This window comes from Cydia amplana, chromosome 3 (genome assembly GCF_948474715.1).
Source record: "Cydia amplana chromosome 3, ilCydAmpl1.1, whole genome shotgun sequence".
NCBI classification, from domain to species: Eukaryota; Metazoa; Arthropoda; class Insecta; order Lepidoptera; family Tortricidae; genus Cydia; species Cydia amplana.
Window position 1 is genome coordinate 15,527,632 of NC_086071.1, and position 23,022 is coordinate 15,550,653.

The 23,022-nt window shown below is 38.0% G+C and overlaps 1 protein-coding gene across 2 annotated transcripts; it reads left to right on the plus strand.

Annotated features, from left to right (window-relative positions):
* Window positions 1-1,424: 1,424 nt before the first annotated feature.
* LOC134662786 (proton-coupled amino acid transporter-like protein CG1139) lies at window positions 1,425-21,287 on the plus strand. 2 transcript variants are annotated; one of them, XM_063519084.1, is made up of 9 exons: window positions 1,425-1,573; window positions 3,170-3,274; window positions 8,428-8,578; window positions 9,409-9,530; window positions 10,290-10,374; window positions 11,363-11,607; window positions 12,476-12,688; window positions 20,193-20,362; window positions 21,036-21,287. In XM_063519084.1, exons 1-9 carry the CDS (start codon window positions 1,554-1,556, stop codon window positions 21,275-21,277), a joined length of 1,353 nt encoding a protein of 450 aa, XP_063375154.1. In that variant the 5' UTR covers window positions 1,425-1,553; the 3' UTR covers window positions 21,278-21,287. The 2 variants fall into 2 exon arrangements, with proteins under 2 accessions (XP_063375154.1, XP_063375155.1); XM_063519085.1 differs by lacking the exon at window positions 1,425-1,573 and adding an exon at window positions 1,619-1,663.
* The last annotated feature ends 1,735 nt before the right edge of the window (window positions 21,288-23,022 follow it).

Below are 23,022 nucleotides of genomic sequence, written 5' to 3' on the forward strand. Positions count from 1 at the left end.
TAACTATGCCAACCTTACTCTGCGTGGTACTTCGATCAACACGGGCTTCCGACAGGTCGGAAGGGATAGGCCCAAGCGATATCTTGACATTCAAATCATTCTGCCATTTTTCGCGGGGGGGAACGTGCACACAGTCGCACTTCTCACACACATACATACAAAATCCAATCTGTAATGACGACACAAATACATAGAAAATGACACCCTACACAGACAAATCTTGCACACCTCGATCTGTTTTTGTGTACGGACGAGTCACAAGTGTCACAACACGCACACTAACACATTTTCGTCAAGAGATGAGAAGTCGGATTTGTCGCTCGACCGATCCGCAATTTGTACTGGGCGAGAAAAATCGATAAATCTAACAATTACATGCAACTAAAATATAATAATTGTGTTTAAATGTAATTAAACGTATGATATGTAAAAAAAATATAACATGTGAAACCTTCTTTTTGTAAATTTGATGTCCCCGACCTCTTTTTACAACAAAAAACCGAGCAATTGGCATTTTTTCTGCTGCTGTGTTCACTAGCGCGTCTGGACTCGGTCTAGTTTAAAATCCGAGCGCAACTAGTTTTATTACCCGCGCTAGATCAGTTGATCTTGTACCTAGGCAGAGGGGAAATAGTGCGAATGCCGCGTCCCTTCCGTGTTGGTCGAAGGCGTGGTACAATTACTGTCGGTGGCGACACGAGCACGCTCGATCAAAAATTGCTGGCGGTTAAAAGGTTAAAAGTGGAGTACTTAATTATGAATCTTATATTTATAATCTGTTTGTACGAGGGGCGGCTGAAAAGTTTGCGGCATAGTTTTTATTTTTTTTTCCATTTTTTTTCTAGCTTAGGCCGCGAATATTTCTAGCGTAGGGTTAGACCAAGATAATTCTGCACACGCAGTGCTGCTATGACTTCTATAAAATTATGACGTAATCAAAATCGTTGCTGACTTTTCTCGGTCTAACTCTAACACTACCTGCTTTTCAGTTTACCCCGAACAAAAACGTTGCGCAGAATTTTGATGTCTCTAACTCTAACCTCTAGGTCGATAGAATATATTATAAGATAATAGGTATCACTTATCAACCTTGGATCTCACTTTCGCTCGGTTGATTATTTAATTGACATACATTTTTATAAACATTACAAAACATTACATTACATTTTTATTTACGAATAATAAATTTCATTTTATTTCATTCATAACAATTAAACCACAAAAAATTTAGCTACTACTTAATTATAGCTGAGTTTAAAAGAATACTCGACTAATACCATCGCATGGCTGTACGAGACACAAAAATAAACAATACTTACTTTTCAAAGAGTAATATCGGTCATTATACCGTATTACTTTGTAAAAAAATGATGAGTGATGAAAATAATAGTTTTCCTTGTAGTTTGGTTGCCCTTGCAGTCATCAGTAATCCGCGTGGAGAGTGCTCAGTAGATAGCGGCCATTCTTCGCCGCCAATCGCTTGTATCAAAGGAAATGTAAAAACTCCGCCATAACGGGATTAACCTGCATTTGTGTAATTTGTGCGTGCAAACATGGATTTAAACGAATTGAGGTAAGGTTGCTTTTTATTTGGCAAATGTTAACGAAAATTCATTCAATTTGTGTGATTTGTGCGTGCAAACATGGATTTAAATGAATTGAGGTAAGGTTGCTTTTTATTTGGCAAATGTTAACGAAAATTCATTAGCCCTCGTCATTTTTACAAATCGTTTGAATGGAGTGTCGTGATAAGTATTGTTGAGGATATTTAACTTATTAATGTTTGTACGGTATAATTTAGATCAAAGTTTATTAATGTAATAATAGCCCTGGTAATTAAGGATATGACTATGATACTTCGTACTATAATTCCTAGTGAATTATAGGCTCTTGCTAGTATGTCTTATCGTCTTAATATTTACGACCCCGTAGATGTAACCAACCAAGACAGATTGTTCATTCTGTCCCTATCTATGGAACACAACTTTGTCATAACATAACTTTTTACCTAACTAGTTAACTAACAGACTGCATGTTTGTTATAGTAACGATATAAATATTACTTTTAACTGACTTCAAAATTCATGAATAGGTACATACATATCATATGTAGTTTATTTTTCAATATTACAATGCGCTTATGAACGTCAAATGCCATCTTCGTTTTCTTCTTCTTAGAATATTTGCGTCCACTGCTCAACATATGCCTCTTTCATGGATTTCCATGGTTCTGTATGAGGTGATTCTATGCCAGGTAAGCCTTGGCGTCTTTCTAATATCGTCCGACCATCTGGCTCGTGATTTTCCGTCCCTTCGGCTTCCTAGTCGAGGTCTCCAGAACAGTACTCGCTGGCCCCATCGATCGTCATCCCTTCGACAGATATGGAATGCACTTCAGATGCGCAATTCTTTTGGCGATGTCGGTAACTTTCGTGCGTTGGCGAATGTCCTCATTGCGAATTCTGTTTCGCAGGGAGATCCCAAGCATTGCGCGCTCCATATATCTCTCTGTGCCACTTTTAACTGTGGTCAAATGGTCAAATGAACGTGAAAAGGAGGAGGTTCTCAACCCGGGAATCAAAAGAGCTGACAATGCATCTCTCTACCTCAGCATTATGTATTTATAACGGACGGATTTCACGTCATAATCGCGGCGGTAATGCAGCAGCGAAAGTCATTCATTGTATTAAGGAAATTGACAGATGCCGCGGCGGCATCAACGCCGCAGCAGTATAACGTCGCAACATCCGATAACGTCATATTTACCCGTACTGAGCTTACAATTACATAATTACATATGTATGTGATATCTATGGAACGTAATCTGCATTGTGCATCATCATCAAGCGAACGAGATAACAATTTTATTAAGATGATAAAAGTTGAAACCTTGTAACATTAAATCCCAGATATCATTATAGAGCAGAGGTTGTAGTAAAACTAGATAGGCACAGTCAAGGTCAATAATAGCAATATATAAGTATTCCATTTTAAACCTTATTATTTATATTGTGATAAATCGCCTTATTTTGAAGCATTAATTACAATACCATTGTAAATTAATCAAAAACAAAAACATGTCCCAAAATGGGCCCACGGCCCGCTCCTATTTTTTCTCTACTCAGGGCCATGTTGGTTAAGATAAATAATGTTGTTTCTCTTGTTAAAGTGAATACCAGACACGGTCGACAATCACATTGGCACGACAGGACCAGTTGGGAAGAGACACCAAATATGACCCGTTTGAGCACAGAAACGTCACTCACCCTACTTCGTAAGTACTAAATACTAACACGTATAATTATAAACAATAGATAGTAAAGGGGCACACAGATTACCAGTTCGCCGGACGATGTCAGCCTGTCAGTTAAACGCAAAAGGTGACAGTTCCGAACATCTGACAGGCTGATATCTTCAAACAAATCAGTTGCTACCTCATACTCGTATAAAAGTGATATTTAATATTTTTCACTTCTCATGCTCAAAAAGTGCACCTTGATGTCGTGCGTAGACGACATAAAATCGCATTTTATGCTCTAGAGCATAAAAGTAAAATTTTCTTCTAAGACTAAGGTAATCGGTCTCAACAGCCAAACAGTTAAAACATATTGCACAATTTTACTGATCAATAAAATTGTGTAGATGACAAAACTTGTTATATTATTTTATTTTTGCTACAATTTATTAGAAATCCGTATTTTCTGTCATTAAATTTAGTAAATCACATAAAATAGGAGTCGATTATCGTTCAAAAATGCTCCGAAATGTTTGACTTGGCAGAAAACCAAGCGTCTGAAACTCTGATCACATGTTGAAAATTTAAAAAAAAAATTAAAAAGTTAGTTGGCGGGAATTGATTATGTATTATGTTCTTTCGCTTTACGACAATTTCGTGGTGTAAATTGTCGTGAAAAAATGTGTTTTATTTTCCTCGCAATCGAAGTGAAAAGCAGAGTGTACAACAAGGGCATAAATGTCCATTTTTACCCTTGTCTACTGTTTTGGTTTTCGCTTCGCTCAGAAAATTGCCTCGGATAAAAGTGGGTCACTTTATGCCCTTGTTGTACAATCTACTATTATTTTATCCTTTTTTAAGTCGTTATAATTTGTATAAAGGTTTTAATTATCTTATAACCATTAAGTATGAATTCAAACACGCTTTAATTGCATTTATTTATTTGCCTTTCTTTGAAGTTTCATGTCTCTCGCTCAAGAAAGTATTCGCTCCCAATACAAACTTTCAACCACTCATTTGCCCCCTGCAAGGATCAATTTTCAAACACGTTGAAATTACTTTTTGTGTTCGAAAGCGACTGTCATCTGACCTTAATTAAATACTTAAGTAAAACATTCCTCGAACTTTTAAACAATGGAATCGAGGAATGTTGTACCTATTTAATTAATTAATTAACACCTACTACAGTCTTTAAGTCTCTAAATTATTAAGTAATTAGAGACATTAAAATTATACTTGGTCAACCAGATCTTGACAATAGAAAAAGGCGGCAAATTTGAAAAATGTAGGCGCGAAGGGATATCGCCCCATAGAAAATTTGAATTTCGCGCCTTTTTTTACTGACAATATTTGGTTGACCAGCTATATAATAACAATTACTTAGATCACAATTTATGGTCATAATACAGCCTTAGGTATACTGTTGTATATATGTCACCGTAAAATTTTAATGTCTCAACCAGGGATGTTGCGGATGCCGATTTTTTGATATCCGCGGATGCGGATGCGGATGCGGATTTTTAAAGGCTCCCATCCGCGGATGCGGATGCGGATGCGGATGTCAAGATAGTACCATAAAAAACGTCAGTTATTACATTTTAGTAATTTTTATTTCAAAAAACCGGCCAAGTGTGAGTCGGACTCGCGTTCCAAGGGTTCCGTACATTAAGTCCCACTCACGCTTGACTGCTCATTTCTAATAGGTTTTTTTGGTTAACGACTAAATTACCTAGCAGTCTAGCACTTAGGCCGATGCTAAGACGTTCCTGTACCGACCTGTTCCACATCCGCATCCGCATTAAATCCGCATCGATTTTATGCGGATGCGGATGCGGATGCGGATGTTGAAAATAATGCGGAAGTTCCGCGGTTGCGGATGCGGATGCGGATATTCGCAACATCCCTGGTCTCAACCTATCATATTTAAAAAAAATAATCGTACAAAGTACATATGTAATTATTTAATTTATTATTATTTAATTTTAACTTCTTAACTAAATAACGGCTCACAAAACACGCGTACATTCTAAATTTCATCTTATTGTTTCCGAGTAAAATGGCTGTGACACACGGACAGATGGACGGATAGACGGACATGACGAAACATGAGTTCCGTTTTTACCATTTGACTACGGAGCCCTATGAACGACACGAAAAATTAATTGGGTTAAAATTGGAATAACAAATAATCTACATACAATTTTCATTACCAGCAATCCTAAAATACAAATGAACAATTGAATGAAATATGCCTACGGCGTAAAAAATAATGTTATAATATTTTAATAAATGATGTGTCTCTTTTATTTTACTTCTAAATAACAAGCCCATTCCAAGAACATTCAGAGTTACCTTACTGTAAATCAGTTAATAATGCGCATATCCCGAAGGCGTCGACCAAGACAAAGGGTGTAGCAGGATAGCCTTTGAAAAATTGCCCCCAGAGCTTTTAGTTCGAAACGATAACTAAACGATGCCTTTTAAGAAGATAATACTCTGCACAACATTTCAACCCATTCCGATCCTCTGGGGTCCACAATATCCAATAAACCCCAAAACTATTTTATTTTTTTCCTCCAAATCTATGAGACGGACGAAGCCCCAATTTTGCTCAAATATTATTGGAACTAAAGGCCATTGTTGGGAAAAAATACACCTCTCTATCTTAGCGGTTCTCAATCTTTTTTTTTGACGGAACCCTTTTGGAAAACGAAATACTTGATGGAACCCTGCAATACGGTGGCGGCATAGTAAAATTTTTCGAGGCGACTAAAGCAATAGTGTTCTAAATTCTTGCGGAACCCCTGCGGGGTATCGCGGAACCCTAGGGTTCCGCGGAACACACTTAGAGAATGGCTGCTATCTTATTCCATTGTAAAAAAAAATCAAAATAAAAGTACTTAACAGCCTGTATAATGACTTCCAGTCTTGGCACATTAACCATATTTTTTTTAAATATGTACTAACGTCTTATCTACGTCATATCCAAAATTCATCCGCTTAGCAAGGGTGGAACACTGTGCAATAAATGTAAATGTACCATTTAGTACCTAACTTTTACTATGTAACGCAGGCGGCATTACGAGTTATCGTAAGAATAATTATTTGTTTTGGGTACAATCATACACAGATCGACCTATTTATTTAGCCCCAAACTAAGCAAAGCTTGTCCGAGGTATATGGGTACTAGGCGACCATATACATATGTACGTATATATAGATAAATACATATTTATAAATAAAATCTGTGCGGAAAGTCGTGTCACTCTTCTAGTCGTGAAATGTATTCCCATACATTCTACGACTCTTCTCTTTCCGCACAGACTACCTACTACCTACACATAGAAAACACCCATGACTCAGGAAAAAACATCTGTGTTCATCACACAAATAAATGCCCTTACCGGGATTCGAACCAGAGACCATCGGCTTCATAGACAGGGTCACTATCACTACCCACTAGGCCAGACCGGTCGTCAAATACATAAGACATGGTCAGTCATGGTTGTTTTCTATGTATTTAAGTATTTGTATATTATATCTATCGTTGTCTGAGTACCCACAACACAAGCCTTCTTGAGCTTACTGTGGGGCTTAGTCAATTTGTGTAAAAATGTCCTATAATATTTATTTATTTATTAATTTATTTATTTATAAGAACTTAAAAAGACATACCGGCATAGCACCGATTTTGAACGCCCTCCGAGGCAGGTTATGCTTGACGCTGTAGCATGTGCCAAGACTCAAGAGGGGTGTTGGGAGTCCTTTTCTCCGCTTTAAAGACTGCATTAAACGAGACCTGGGTGCGTAGACAAATGGCAATCGTTAACGCTCCATAGGGAACGGAACGCAACTTTCTCTGTCGTACTAATATCAAATATGGAACAGTGATAGAGAGAGATAACTACGCTACGCTACAGAGCGTGAAGGGGCCCACAGATTAACATTTCAGTCTGTCAGTTAAGTTGATGTCGTCCGGAGAACTGGTAAAATTAGGCACGGCGATTGGGAGAAGCTCGCAAAAAACATGATGGCTCCTCTAACGCTACACTCCGGCTAGCGCCGGCCACTCCAAGGGACGCATTTATGCGTTAGAGGGAGCAAGTGATATTGCTATCTCATTCTACCGCATGGCTGCGTCCCTTGGAGTGGCCAGCGCTGGCCCATCGTGTAGAGGAGCCATGACACATTGGAGGAACCTGGAGGAACAGCTGATGATAGGGATACACATGTTGAATTTTATAACAAAATCTAGTAAAATAGATAGCATATGAGCAAATTATCAGAATAATGTGGATATTAGGACCTGAAAGTTTCAAAATTTAAGTTTTTTCTTAACTTCCAAAGAGTAAACAAGTAAGGATACCATTCGATTACTTATATTTTATCCAAAAAAAGATTGTATAGCAAATATGTACATAAACGCAATATTTCACCGACAAAAATGCAAATTGCTTGTTTTGTCCATACCTACTTCAAGATAGGCTCTCAGTGACAGTGACGTCACGTTCACATATCAATTTGCTAGGAGCGTTTCGCGAGTGAAGTACAACTGTCGAACTTTGACTAGCGTTTCTGACGTTTGTATTGCTTTTAATCCAGTGGGTATAGACATTTGATCCCAAAAACAAACCTGATCGATTGATACCATTAATAAAAAATTGTCATGTAGCCTATTTTTAGGGTTCCGTAGCCAAATGGCAAAAAACGGAACCCTTATAGATTCGTCATGTCTGTCTGTCTGTCCGTCTGTCCGTCTGTCCGTCTGTCTGTCCGCCCGTATGTCACAGCCACTTTTCTCTGAAACTATAAGAACTATACTGTTGAAACTTGGTAAGTAGATGTATTCTGTAAACCGCATTAAGATTTTCACACAAAAATAGAAAAAAAACAAAAAATTTTTGGGGTTCCCCATACTTTGAACTGAATTGAATAGTTTGCGCGAGAGACACTTCCAAAGTGGTAAAATGTGTGTCCCCCCCCTGTAACTTCTAAAATAAGAGAATGATAAAACTAAAAAAAATATATGATGTACATTACCATGTAAACTTCCACTGAAAATTGGTTTGAACGAGATCTAGTAAGTAGTTTTTTTTATACGTCATAAATCGCCTAAATACGGAACCCTTCATGGGCGAGTCCGACTCGCACTTGGCAGCTTTTTTTAAAGTTGCCAATCATCTGTTTTACAGGACAGTTGGATCTTTCTTCCATCTTCTAAAATCCTCGCTGGGCTCAGGGCTGCTCGCCATGCCGGCCGCATTTAAACACATCGGCGTAATTCCTGGCGTCTTCGGCACAGCCCTAGTCGCACTTATCGCTACACACTGCGTCCACATATTAGTGAGTATCCTGAGTATTGTATAATCTATAATATATAAAACCTTCGCGTTTTGAACACATATTAACTCACATTTATAGACGGGTCTAACGCGAAATTTATTCAATTACCTTTATTTACCGACGCTTCGACACAGGTTTCACTGGTCATGGTCGCGGCTAACTGATGTCTCAGCAAAATGTCAAATGTAATTGAATAAATTTCGCGTTAGACCCGTCTATAAATGTGAGTTAATATTGTATAATCTCTTTCCTTTCATCTTCAAAAATTTTTGCTAGATAATGATCTGACCTTTAAAATATACTTAGATGCTTGGTTCAGAGATGACCCATACCCGTTTAAAGAGGTGTTCTCCTTGTTACACGCGCGTTGTGTCTACAACTTGAAAAAAGAAAAAAAACGTATATATTTTGAATCTTAAGATAAGACAAAAATGGAGGACCCGTGCGAAATCGCCTTTTCATATAAACGTAGTCCTCATTTTCCTCTCTGGATATTAACAGTATTGAAAATATGTATTTTGACACAATTAGTTGTATATCAACCACAGCTACCCTACGTTTTTTTTACAAGAGTTAGGAGCATTTTTTTATTTTTATGAAATCTGTTTTTGCTTCTAATTTCTACAATAATTAAACAATCTAAAAAAGTCAAAGATAGGGCCATAGATATGGTTAATATACACCAAATTATGTAAAAATACTTTTCATCCAGAGAGGAAAATGAGGCCTACGTTTGTATGAAGAAGCGGCCTTCCTCTTTCCTCTTAAAATGTCGTCAGTGTTTTAAATAAGACTAAGTAGTTATTTTTAATCTAACATTTAATTTAAAGGTATCTACGTCACGAGCACTGTGTGAAGAAAGCAGAGTAGCTTCGTTGAGCTACGCCGAGACGTGTGAAAAGGCTTTTAAATATGGCCCAAAGATTATTAGGAGATTTTCTACACATGTCAGGTGAGACAACAGTAGTTGTAAATTTAATCTTATTCCGCGACTCATTATTTTATGCGAAGGAATTTATTCATTTAAACAAAAACGTCACTTTTGTCACTTATTTGACACTGACATATCCCATCCATACAAGTGTGAAAAGTGACGTTTCTTCAAGCAAAAACGTCACTTTTGCCACTTGTTTGTCACTGAGATATCCCATCCATACAAGTGTCAAAAGTGACGTTTCTTCAAACAAAAACGTCACTTTTGTCACTTGTTTGACACTAACATATCCGATCTATACAAGTATCAAATTTCCATCCATACAAACACAAACGTTTTTGTTTGAAGAAACGTCACATTTGACATTTCTTGAACGACCAAAAGTAGTGTTACATGTAAATAAAATTATCAGTTTCGTTCTTTTTAAACTAAGGCCAGCTAAACGTAGGACACATGTTGTAAGAAATTTTGCAATTTATACATTTTAAAGTTAGGTCAACTGGACGTAGGAAAAAAGGTCGTTAGTATTTTCGTGCACTAGCAGTAGTGTACTTTAGACATTTAAAACATAGGTTGATTAACCGTAGGACATGCATCTTTAGGAATATCGTACATTAGACAATTTGTTTTTCGGTGTTCTGTCTTTAGGAATTTCGTACTTAGGGTTTTTGATTTTCGAAATTATGTTACATAACCCATTTGTATGGGAAAGCGGTCGTCCACTATCCCCCTAAATAATTTGTAAATAATGTAATGTTCAATCATTTTGTTCCACAGACACTTTGCTGACTTTGCCATGGCCGGGGTTTGCTTGGGGGGAACGAGTGTCTACGTTATTTTCATCGCCTCCTCGCTCAAAGATGTAAGTACCTACCTTTATACGAGTAACACCTAGGTATATTATTAAAGCCAAATTTCTGGAAAAGGAAGTGATTGCGCTTCGCCCGCCGGGCTTAGCCTTTGAGCAAAGAAAGCGCCAGCCCTTTTTTTTACGTGGAGTAATGCATTTAGACATTCCGCCTAACCGGGGTACTAGAACGGATATGTCGGACTGGTGGCCATTCCAAGGGACCAAATACCGACTAAACCCTCCACGGTATGCCCGTCTCGCAGCAATGGTGACGGTGAACACGGGACGGCAGAGCATTCCACCGCAAACACCGCCTGCCGCCGACAGCCGAAGCTGTCCCCTCCTTGAACCCGAAGGCCCTGTAGCCGAAGCTCCCCCTCTCAAAGGTAGTATGCAGGGCGACACCACACACTGGTCCCTCATGACAACCTCCACGCCGGGAGGAGATGGAAAACCCCGGGTTCCACCCCCTCAGGTTGCCTTAGAAAAAACTATGATCGCCTGAGATGCCTACCAGCCGGACTGACACCTCTGACAAAATCCATGGTGTCAGACGACCACGGGCCCAAAGTTTCCATCGCAAGCGCCTCATATCTTCGTCAAGAACGCGATTTGCGGCGCTCGCTTGACAGTCGAATGTCACCGTTACAAAAATTCGGATAATATTGGTCTGTTGACTTTTGCCGCTAAGTTTAGCTTACTTAGGGCCGGTTGCACCAAATCGCTAAATTTTATTGCATGGAAAATTTTATACTTTACTGTTTGTTGTTTGACGTTAATCTGTCTGTTAAATGGGGTTGGTGCAACTGGGCCTTAGGCATTCATTGCTAGACTACATTCAGCATAAAATCAATACTGACGGCCAAATACATATATCGTTACAAACTTTTTTTACTATAGAAATAAGGATGTGTACATATATATTTGGCCACTTTGGCAGTCACTATATATTTGATGCTCCTAAATGTCCACATGACTAATATTTTTCTTCTCTTTGCAGATATGCGACCACTTCTACCCATCTCACGTGTACTCGGTCAAAACCTACTGCGGTTTCCTTCTACTCCCGCTCATCTTGACCTCCCAGATCCGACATCTCAAGTTCCTTGTCCCTTTCTCCCTTCTGGCCAACCTCTGTCTCCTTCTCACCTTTCTTATCACTTGTTACTACACGTTCCAAGGGATACCGAGCGTGGGACCGGATAAATTGGCAGTTAGAGTCACCCAATGGCCCCTTTTTTTAAGGTGAGATTGTGTTGTTTGTCGTAACTTGTTATTGATGGCATTTGACATCTCACACTCACCGTTAAGTCCAAACGAGATGCCTGATGGGCTGACTCTGATTGCATTCCGCGCACACGGCACACCAAACATGGTCTTATGATTAGACATCACGCTCACACTTATCGATGCGCGTGAGATGCCTGACACAAGTCAAGATCAAATCAAAATGATAACCTTAACAAATTGTTAAATCAGAATCATTTTCTATGACGGCTCATATCACGTGGTGCTTTCCATAGAAAACGACGGCCCGGTGTAGCGTGAGTCATCCTTTACTTCTTTACATTAATATGAACGTCTTTACTTACACCTTTTTAAATAAAGATCGGAATATAATAATGGTTTCCCGTTTGTAATATATAATCTCGAAACTAACTAGAAAGGTAACGCTTGCAGATCTTTCTGCTCAGTACAGAATTCATTTAGGCCTCAGTTCGATCCATTTTCTTCGGCGCTAGAACTCATCAAATTAAGTAACTCAACTTACGTTCAAGAGATGGCGCTTAATATTGTAGGCACGCGATTTTGTATAAACATCGTCAGTATTCTTGTTTTATTCGTGTACCTATACCTAAACCACAGGGCGGACACGCCATACAACAAAAATCATTTGCGTTTATATGTGTGCGCGGCACGTCTGTGTACAAGCGTCATTGTGTATGTGTGGGTAAGTCGCTGTACTGAGAGGACGCCAGAAGTCCGCCAGATTCATGTCGCGGCCAGTCGCGGGGCGAGGTACTTCGAGTCGGGGCGGGGCGGTGCGTGGCCGTTCTGTATGATAATACTATTACTTATTCTGTGCCTAAACTTAACGCCTCCATTCTTTCAGCACAGCCATCTTCGCGATGGAGGGCATCAATGTGGTGATGCCCGTCGAGAATGAGATGGCGAACCCGAGGCGCTTCCTCGGGTGCCCTGGGGTACTGAACGTGACCATGGTTTTCGTGGCTACCCTGTACGGTGTGGTAGGCCTGTTCGGCTACTTGAAGTACGGCGACGAGGCTCAAGGAAGCGTCACTCTGAATCTCCCGCAGGATGAAATGTGAGTTCTTGAAGTACGGCGACGAGGCTCAAGGAAGCGTCACTCTGATTCTCCCGCAGTATGACATGTGAGTTTTAACACATTCACTGCCAAGAACCCTCTAGGTGGGAGTTTGTATTGAAAATGGGGGCTTATTGGCACTGAAAGAGTTACACGCATTTTATTGCTAACTCTGTACCACAACGCTGCTAACACAACGGGATCCGCTGTTATCCAGTGCCCCATTTCAAAATTCAAACTGTAGGTTTATTGCTGAATAAAATAAAATTAATGATCCTTATTTAAAAGCTGTGCTCTCCCTAAAATTAATGAGCCCTATTTAAAAGTCTCAAAACGCTACAGTTTCTAATTCCAAACCTTTTGTAATAAATTTAAACATGAAAGCTCAAAACTAGAGTTTAGTCTGTACTCAAAACTTAGGACGACGTTTTGTCAATGTCGGCCTAGTTCTGATGTTCCAAAACTGTGCCCCCGGGTATCAACGAAGTTTCAGGGGCGTCGGTATGCCCAAGGTCCGGCAGCTTTAGATTCTATATTAAATTTTCACGCAAATATTTTCATTCACAAGATGTCCGAAAAAAATGTAAAGAGAGATACACAATTCACAAAAGCTTAGGAACACCTGGGCACTCCAGGTTTAACCGGTTAACCCGGGTTAGTGGGATGGTGCAAGTGGTGCTTAGTGTATAAAATCACTAATAGTATTTAGCTTGTGTTTTATTATGCAAAAACCCAGGGGCCGTTTCTCAAAAGCTTGTACGTTGTAATACAAGTGGAAGTCCTTTACTGACAATAGCTGTCAAAAAGTGACATCCGCTTGTATTATAAGTTACAAGCTGGTTACAAGCTTTTGAGAAACGGGCTCCAGGTCTATTCAATACATTTATTTATAATATAAAGGACTATTATAACGAGTGAAATTATAGCCTTTAACGCCGAGGTAACTTTGAGTTTTATTGAGACGATAAAATAAAGTAGCGGTAAACTTTATGTTATCGTTAGCAATGTAACGACTACATTTATTTTATAGCCGGTTGACACAACTTCTTGTATTTGTTTTTGGAGTTTACTCCTTAGGGCGCGCTGTCCGAGGCTTTGCTCTGTGATCGTTAGTGATAGAAAGCTGCAATTTTGCATCGATACATAAATCATGCATTGCGATAGAATGGTAAAATAAAAGGAAGGCTACTTTCTGGCATAATTAAATAAGCGCGGTCTGAATTAACCATTTTATTTAGATGATATGCAAATACGGTTCACTGGCAGAAACCAACAATCAACAGTCTGCTATCCCGACTTGAAACCGGTGCCAAAAGTTACACATTTCAAGTACCTGGGTTCGGTTATCTCAGAAGATGGAAAGATAGAGGAAGATGTAGCGCACCGAGTAAATGTTGGCTGGCAAAAGTGGCGGACGCTGTCTGGAGTACTGTGTGACACTCGCATGCCCGTTCGAACTAAAGGAAAGGTCTACAAGATGGCTGTTAGACCAGCGCTACTATATGGATCGGAATGCTGGCATATCAAAGAAACCAACGTTCAGAAACTCCATACAGCCGAAATGAAGATGCTTAGGTGGTCCGGAGGGGTTACACGACTCGATAAAGTCAGAAACGAGTACATTCGCGGCAGCTTCAAGGTAGCCCCCATACCTGAAAAACTCACAGAAAACCGACTCAGATGGTACGGGCACGTGATGCGGAGAGGCGATGAGTACGTTGCCAAGAAAGCTCTGAACCTGCCGGAGAAAGAGAGAGGCAAGGGACGCCCGCCGACAACATGGTGGACCAGCATGGCCCAATTACTTAAGAAAAACGATTTACCCGACCCGACAACCCTCGACAGAGTCTCGTGGCGCAAAATAATTAGGAGAGCCGACCCCACTTAAAGTGGGAAGGAGCAAGGAAGAAGAAGAAGAAGAAGAAGATATGCAAATACGAGTACCTACATACTTGTACAGTCGGGGTCAAATACATATTTACAACTAGCTTTTGCCCGCGACTTCGTCTGCGTGGATTTAGTGACAGCAGCTAAAGTAAGTATAGCGCCTGGATAAAGTCTAATTATGCTTAATTTCTTTCATCAATTAACAGACAATTCATTAATTATCTAAATTCCACCGCCCGTTTCACCCTCTAATATATTTGAATAGATTACGCGCATTGTGACAATTATTTGTTTACATTTTTATTTCATTAATACAGTGCAAGATTACTACCTACGACACCAATTCATTACACGCTAGAAAAATAGATAAATGTTAGAAAAATTACAAAAAAACATGCAAACTAGAGCTCGGCTGGGGTGAGCTATTTACCCACAGACATATAATTGTCGCGCTCGATGTATTTACCTTATAATTTGACATGTCTCACGTCAAATAAAAAGTCAAGAAAGATAAAATTTACAAATTCAGTCAATTACGAGTGATTACAAAAGCCCTCGTCCAAACAGAGATAGAAAAAGAAGCAAAGACCGAAGTTATTCCCTAGGCAAGGCATAATAACACGTAGATTTTCAAAAGAGCAGTGGAAATATATTTTGCAAAAACCAATAATATGTTACTCTTCGAAGGCCGCAAAAATACGTGACACGCTCTTATGGCTCTAAAAATAAGATCGTGTCAGAAATTTTTGCGGCTTTCGTTGTGTAACATATTATTGCAGGTGACTGTACGAGTAACAATATATTTAGTGATCAATCCTTCCACGAGTCTACTGGGAAATTAAATTTAATCGTCCGTTACCTGTGGTAATAACTAGAGATGCCACGAATATTCGGCAACTATTCGGTATTCGGCCTATTCGGCCACTTTGCTGAATAATAGGCAACATTCGGCCGAATACCGAATATCTGTTGCAATTACTTAAAAAGAAAAATTGCACAATAAAAATAACCAAAAACTATGTAGGAATATTTAGAATGTGTTCTTGGAAAGTTGTTAAGACCCTTTTTTGAGCATTTGTTGTTTAAAAAACATTTTATTTTTGTCATAAGTCTGTTTCGTTTGACTCTTTTCATTAATGCTGTTCAACAAAAATATATCTTAGCTAACGTCATCTAACGTTGAGCTTTGTTAGCGATTAGTTTTCATAATAATAGTGACTCAAAATGTTCGCATGTCATGCCGAATATTCGGTCGCCGAATATTCGGTATTCGGCCAAAACCACTATTCGGGGCATCTCTAGTAATAACACTAATAACAAAACATAATGTTAGTAGCAACCACAGATAAGATGAATGGGAAATTAACCTAAATTATTGAACAACGTCGTAACTCGTAAACGACTGAACAAGATCGTTACGTTTTACTTGCCCTTGGAGCCCTTGGAGGATAATTCCAACTTACATTCCGATAGTAAAATGATTTACGGCGCGATTCGGGAAATGAATTCGAGATTCACTAGATATGAAATAGTAAAGATATGTGACGTTCCACTGCAAAAGGTACCTTATGGCGGCTGGCGCTTACGCTATTATCAACGCCGCTCCAATATTCAGCCGGGGCAAAGGTACCTTTTTTCGTCACATATCTTTACTATTTCATATCTAGTGAATCTCTAAATCATTTCCCGAATCGCGCCGTTAGAATAAATTTAAGTAAAATGATGTTTTCACCACACCTACTGGTAAAGGCTCTATTTGTTTTTAAAAAACGGATGGCAAAGTTGCATTTTATTCACATGAGAGCCAAAGTAATAAAATGCAAATTTTGAGTTGTTTTCTTACGTTTGCTGGTAGAATTGACTTTTAAATGATGATTTTGAATGATAAATATTTAATAACATTCATTTGGATTTGATTTGGTTTGATTTACTAGTTTGATATCTTACAGTTAATATTTTGGTAAAAAAATTTGTGTTATTCACTCGGGGGCAACGTTTGTTGAACCCTCGTGCTTTGAAACCCTCGCAACGCTCAAGATTTCATTTTTCGAACCACTCGCTACGCTCGTCGTTCATTTTTGTAATCTTTCGCTTGCTCGGGTATCAATATTAGCACGAGCGGTTAAACGACAACTTTGCCTCCTTGTGAAACAAATAACTATTGTTTTGCGTGTGCATTTCGCTAGTTTTGGCCCTCGTTCGTGTTTTGGCGCGAGCGAGACGCATAATCGAATGATACTAATTTAAAATATAACTTAGAATTGGCCCCCGTCCCTTAATGTTCTGTATTGTAACTATTGTAAGTACTCTGACAAAAGATGAGTTGAAGTTTGAGAGGCGGGGAAATTTTTGAATTGCATTTAACTACTTTATGGAAGTTCATTAGATAATACCTATTATTATCATACATTATAAAAACATTAAAAGGCTGGCCCAGCAAAGAGAAGAGTGGCGATTACTCCACCGACAAGAGCATAGCTTGTACCTTAACCCTCTACTATTTAAACTACTTTAATAAAAGGAACCAGAATTATTTAAAAAAAATTAAGAAACATAAATTAATTTGGCCATGTGATCGTCTAGTGTATTAAATACGTTGTGAACCTTAGTACCCATCGTCTTTTATGTGCAGACTGATTAGATTTGGATTTTGAAATACTAACCCTACATAAATAAATACCCTATGTAATTATAAATATAGCTACTGTAAAACATTTTCTTATAAAATGCAATACTATAATATGATTAATAAATAATAAATTATATTTTTTAGAATTTATCTCCTACCGGGCCCTACCGTGACCAGATACCGTGAACAGTAGTAAGCCCTTGCTGTTTGTAATATAAATTGTATATTTTCCTTCCATATATCCCTTCGCTAACCTAGCTAGCTAAAGGAAAATAACTTTATGTAAACATTGCATATTTTAATAATTACGTACAAACATACTTTAGCTACTGTCACGCCCGGATGAAGACAGGTCCCTAGACTAAATAATACCCATTTTATTTTGTTTTATTTTTAATAGGTATTCCTAAACACTATGTAAAATATACTTAATAGCGTTTCGTTATCTAAATTCAGACGAGAAGAAACGCCAAGAAACTCATCTGAATATATTTTTAATGTATGAATTACTGAAACAATCGTATATCAAATATGACTTAATTACCCTTATTTACCCCAATAATAGAAAAGCTCAATTGTCACTAGTGAACTGCTCCGCCTGTCACTAGCTCCCTATAACAAAATTATTTAGTATGTCCTCAAATAACTTTGTTCCCCTATCTTTCCCAATATAAAAATATGTTACCTTTAAATCATATTCAATGTACAAGTCCCAGCAACCCATCTATATGCTACTGAAACTAGATTTTAATATATTTTGTACTTTAAAACAATTAACACTCTACTGATTTTAATACCATATGCAATTAAATTACATGTGAAAAGAAAATAAATAAGCCTAACACCCAAATAATGACTCTACCCTAACTCTACCCCAATTTCACCTATTCTAATGTGTAAATCTAGAGGCGAACGTCTATCTTTACAGGGAGGAGTGTGTGTGAGAGGGACCCTAATTTTAAGCTGTAAGCGTTCGGCCGACAAAACCGAGGTATTGCAAACCCTAGTGTCTGTGTAATTGCCTCCCTCCGCTGTGTAGGCCGTAGCCAAGGGTACAGACGAATAAGGCGCCCTATCCAAATATATGATGTGAATATATAAATATATATAACAAGACCACGCTTCTTCAATTACTAACAGATTTCAGTGAGTAAGGATTACTCCTAATGATCCACACGCGAGATCCTCACATCCCTCTGTCAGACCTTGAAGAGAACGTAAGAAGTATGTTCGTCACCTGTGTTGGTAAAAAGGTTGACGCCAGGCCCTTCTCCCGACCTGGTACTAACACTCTACTGGATTCCCGGAAAAGCCCGTTTAACATCCGCTAGGTTAGGCGTTTCCGGTTGATTGACCATGCAATCAGACACTAATCTGGCTCTAAAACACAAAAATCACCAAAACACACGTAAGTATTTACACTAAACTAACAATTGAACAGTCTGACAAAAAGCAGCATAGTAACTACGTAACGTCAAACATTCAACTGTCAAAATAACACCTTTGTTTTAACGTCTACGGGTAAGCCAGAGGTCGTGACAATCCGACGGATAAAAATAGAATAATCCCGTCCCAGCTTCAACTTGGGGTTTATATAACCTAACAGGCCATTAAGCAGACGTGTTTGACGCGTTAGACGCACTTGAAGTGGTTCCAGAATAAGATTTTTGTAATTTATTACCTTTGAACTCGAGCACCATTCTTGAGTATTTTTAGCAAAGATACATGCAACTCCGAATAGCAAAGTCTAAGGAAATGCATGCTTCGGTAATCTAGAAAAAGTTATTCTCAAATTAGACGGCTTCACACCTCCCTAGTCTATACTCGGCCAGATAGCGTTGAAGATACCGTTTGATATTTAACAATTTTAACACACATCAATGGAAGAACATGGATCATAATCATATGGTAATCCAGAATAATAATAATAAAGACAAATATAAATAATTTATATATATATATATATATATATATATATATATATTCTCTTGATAAATCTATACATTTTCGTTTTTAGTTTCAATGCTACATCAACAAATGACAACCAATTTACGGTGACTACAAACTCACCATGTCAACAACCCTCTATTCCAATCTATTCTCTTTGGTTTAGCCAATCACTTTTTCTAATTTATGGCCCTTTACGAAACATGATTTAGTTAAAGTTTTTGTTTGTTGTTTGGATTTCTCGTGTGAATATTTTGCTTTTAGTTAAAAAGAATTTACTGAATGCATACATTATATTTACTCGTATGTATTTATTTTAATTAAAATTTGTACATAATAATTGAAGTTTTAGGTTTATGAAAATATTAAAGACCGATCAGCTGTGTCAATCATTTTATATGTTAATAAGTTCAGCTAGTGCGTCTAGTTACAAGCTCTTAAATATTGATGATGATTATAAATATACATATATGCGTTCGTGATATATAATTAGGTATATACATTCGTTTTGTAGGTAGTGAAAAGTCGACGCTTTTGCTGTATAGGGAACTTGTTGTTGTTCATAAGTTTCCCATTAAATCATAGTGAATGTTACACGCCTCAGATTTCACGAGATAAATTACCGTACCTCAGCCATTACCTATACAGGGTGGCCAAAAAGTCGTGGATCAAACGAAACAGGGAGATAAAGGAGGTAATTTCCAACAAAAAATCTTTCTACAGCATCAGCATGGCCATAACTTCATTGCACGAAAAGTTATGAATTTTTTTTTTATAAAACTACCGAGTTTTTTTACAATTTACACTATAAAAAAATAAATTGTTTAAAAGCAATAAAACAAAAGATGTTGAATTGTGACTAGATAATGTATCAATACTACAAAAATTACAGCTTTCTAGTACTAACACTACCTACTAACGATCACGGGGCTACGCCTCGGACGGACAGACGGCGAGACAGACAGACGAAACTATAAGGGTTTCTAAGGAACGAATTGACTAAGGAACCCTAAAATATTATGTCTATTTTTTTCTCTGCAGCCTGGCGATGGTTGCGAAAATTCTGGTGGCTGTAGCGGTATTCTTCACATATTGCCTGCAGATGTACGCGCCATTAGACATCCTCTGGACTCGAGTACAGAGCTGCATATCTGTGAACTACCATAATCTGGGGCAAGTCGTTCTCAGAACACTGTGCGTCGCTCTCACAGGTAAATATAAATATATACAGCATGTATTTAATTTACGTTTATATTTACGTATAAGACTGACGTAGGTACTCGGAGGGTCTCAGCAAACCGATTCCCAGGACCGGTATTTACATTTGAAAATCTGTTACGATTTTGATATTGGTGTAAAACGTACTATGTTACCACCAGTTTGACGTGACACTGACATATTCGCTAGCGTGTGCGTAACTTACTTTCTATGCATCTCGCTCGTACTCGCATATTAGTTAGATAGGTTATAGTCATACTTGAGGAGCACAAAAAATACTTCCATATTTATTTCTGTGCCTACGAAGAAATCTGTTATTTTTGATTAATTTTCTCATTCCATCCATCTTTCTCACACTCGTTGTTAAACATAAGGTCGTCTCTTTCTCTTTCTGTGTGCGGGAGCTCGTTAGTACGTGCACATTTCTCGCTTGTCCAGCCACGACTAAAGGCAACTTGTCCAATTTGTCACAAGTTAAGCGCTTCAATTTTGGAACGCCTATAACCTATCTTGAGTTATAAATCATTGTAGAAAGCAAGTTACGCAGACGTTACACTGTTAAGGCAGTCGTGGTAGGTAAGGCTTTAGTTGGTCTCATTTAGGCACGTGTTCACAAATATGTACCTATTTTCACTTCGTAAATTCGATTCAAATGATCTGTTCCAGTAACCCTGGCCATCGCAGTGCCGGACCTGGAGCTGCTGATAGGTCTGGTAGGCGCCATCTTCTTCTCAACCCTGGGCCTCCTCATCCCCGTGGTGGTTCAGACCGCCCATTGCTGGGACAGGGACCTAGGTCCGTATCTGCTGGTGCTGTGGAAGAACATCCTGCTGTTGCTGTTCTACTTACTGGTTCTAGTTTCTGGTTGTTACGTGTCTGTTACTGAATTGGTTGCAAAGTTTTCTTAATACTTATTCGTGTTTGATTTTCCATGATTCCCCGAGCTATGGAACAAGACGGGATATTTATGTTCTGTTTTGTTTTTCCTAATTACCGAAACTAAGTGATTTAGATAGGAGAATAAGTTGATTAAATAAAGTTAACTTACCTACTGATGTTGCGATACATGTAAAGGGTAAATCCACGGTGACTCACGTTACTTTGTAGTCACTATTCCTAACAATCTTGTCGTATATTTGAGATCAAGAGCTTTCTACGTCGAAAACTTGATAATAATATCACAGAGTACATTACTGCGAATCATTTATCGAAGTACTTTTTCTCCATCAAATTATAAAAATTGGAGAAAAGTGGAAAATAACTCCATGACTCACGTTACAAGAAATGGACACGGAGTTTTACGCCTTTTGTGTACCTATGTGAACTTGGCACCCGACCTTGACCAATTTTTTATTTATATTTTTTTTCTTATAGTATTTTGTTTGTAGTTGATTGTAGTTAAAAGGATTTTATTTGTAGTTGCCCCAAAAAAAAGTTATGGGGGTGAGAAAAATCCCAGCACCCCACTTTTGAAATCTTATGCTTTAATTGTTGATCCTGGCTTAGAATCGTTTGTAGTTGATTGTAGTTCTTTTATTTTTATTTGTAGTAGCCAATTATCTCCAAAAAATAAAAAAAATAAAAAAAGCCTTATGAGCCCGTTGATGTCTTTTCCCGATAAAGAGCTTTTTGGTGAAATTAAACACGAGAGCGCGTTTATGTCTTTTACAAGGAAAGGACAAACGGTCCGTTGTACCAAACCGTCAGTCACCCTTAAAGTGTTCTCTTAAAGTTATAATATAATGGTAATTACACACAATCACTACTAAGTGACGTTGAACAGTCTGTCAAGTGTGAATGCTGCAACTGACCCTAAGTATGATAAAACTTGATAAATCCCACACTGTGTTGATTGATTATGGGTAAAATCGTTTATACTGTTTGTAGTTATTTGTAAATCTTTTAATTTCATTAGTTGTTGCCAAATTAAACGACTAAACTTTGTTTTAATTTCACTATGAGAGCTTTTTCAGGACAATTTAATAATATAGGAAAAACTTGGAAAATCGTAAACGTTTATGATGGATTCTGGTTCAGAATCGTTTGTAGTTATTTGTAGTTCTTTTTATTTCATTTGTAGTTGCCAAACAACCCCACAAAAATCGATTCGATTTCACTATGAGAGCTCTTCTCATGACAATTCAATAATATTTGAATAACTTGGAAAATCGTACACGTTTATGATTAATTCTTGTTCACAATCGTTTGTAGTTATTTGTAGTTCTTTTCATTTCATTTGTAGTCGCCAAATAACCCCACAAAATTCAATTCGATTTCACTATGAGAGCTTTTCTCATGACAATTCAATAATATGTGAAAAACTTGGAAAATCGTAAACGTTTATGATGGATTCCGGTTCAGAATAGTGTGTAGTTATTTGTAGTTCTTTTCATTTCATTTGTAGTTGCGAAACAACCCCACAAAAATTGATTCGATTTCACTACGATAGTTTTCTCATGACAATTCAATAATATTTGAAAAACTTGGAAAATCGTTGACGTTTATGATGTATTCCGGTTCAGAATCGTTTGTAGTTATTTGTAGTTCTTTTCATTTCATTTGTAGTCGCCAAACAACCCCACAAAATTCGATTCGATTTCACTATGAGAGCTTTTCTCATGACAATTCAATAATATTAGAAAAACTTGGAAAA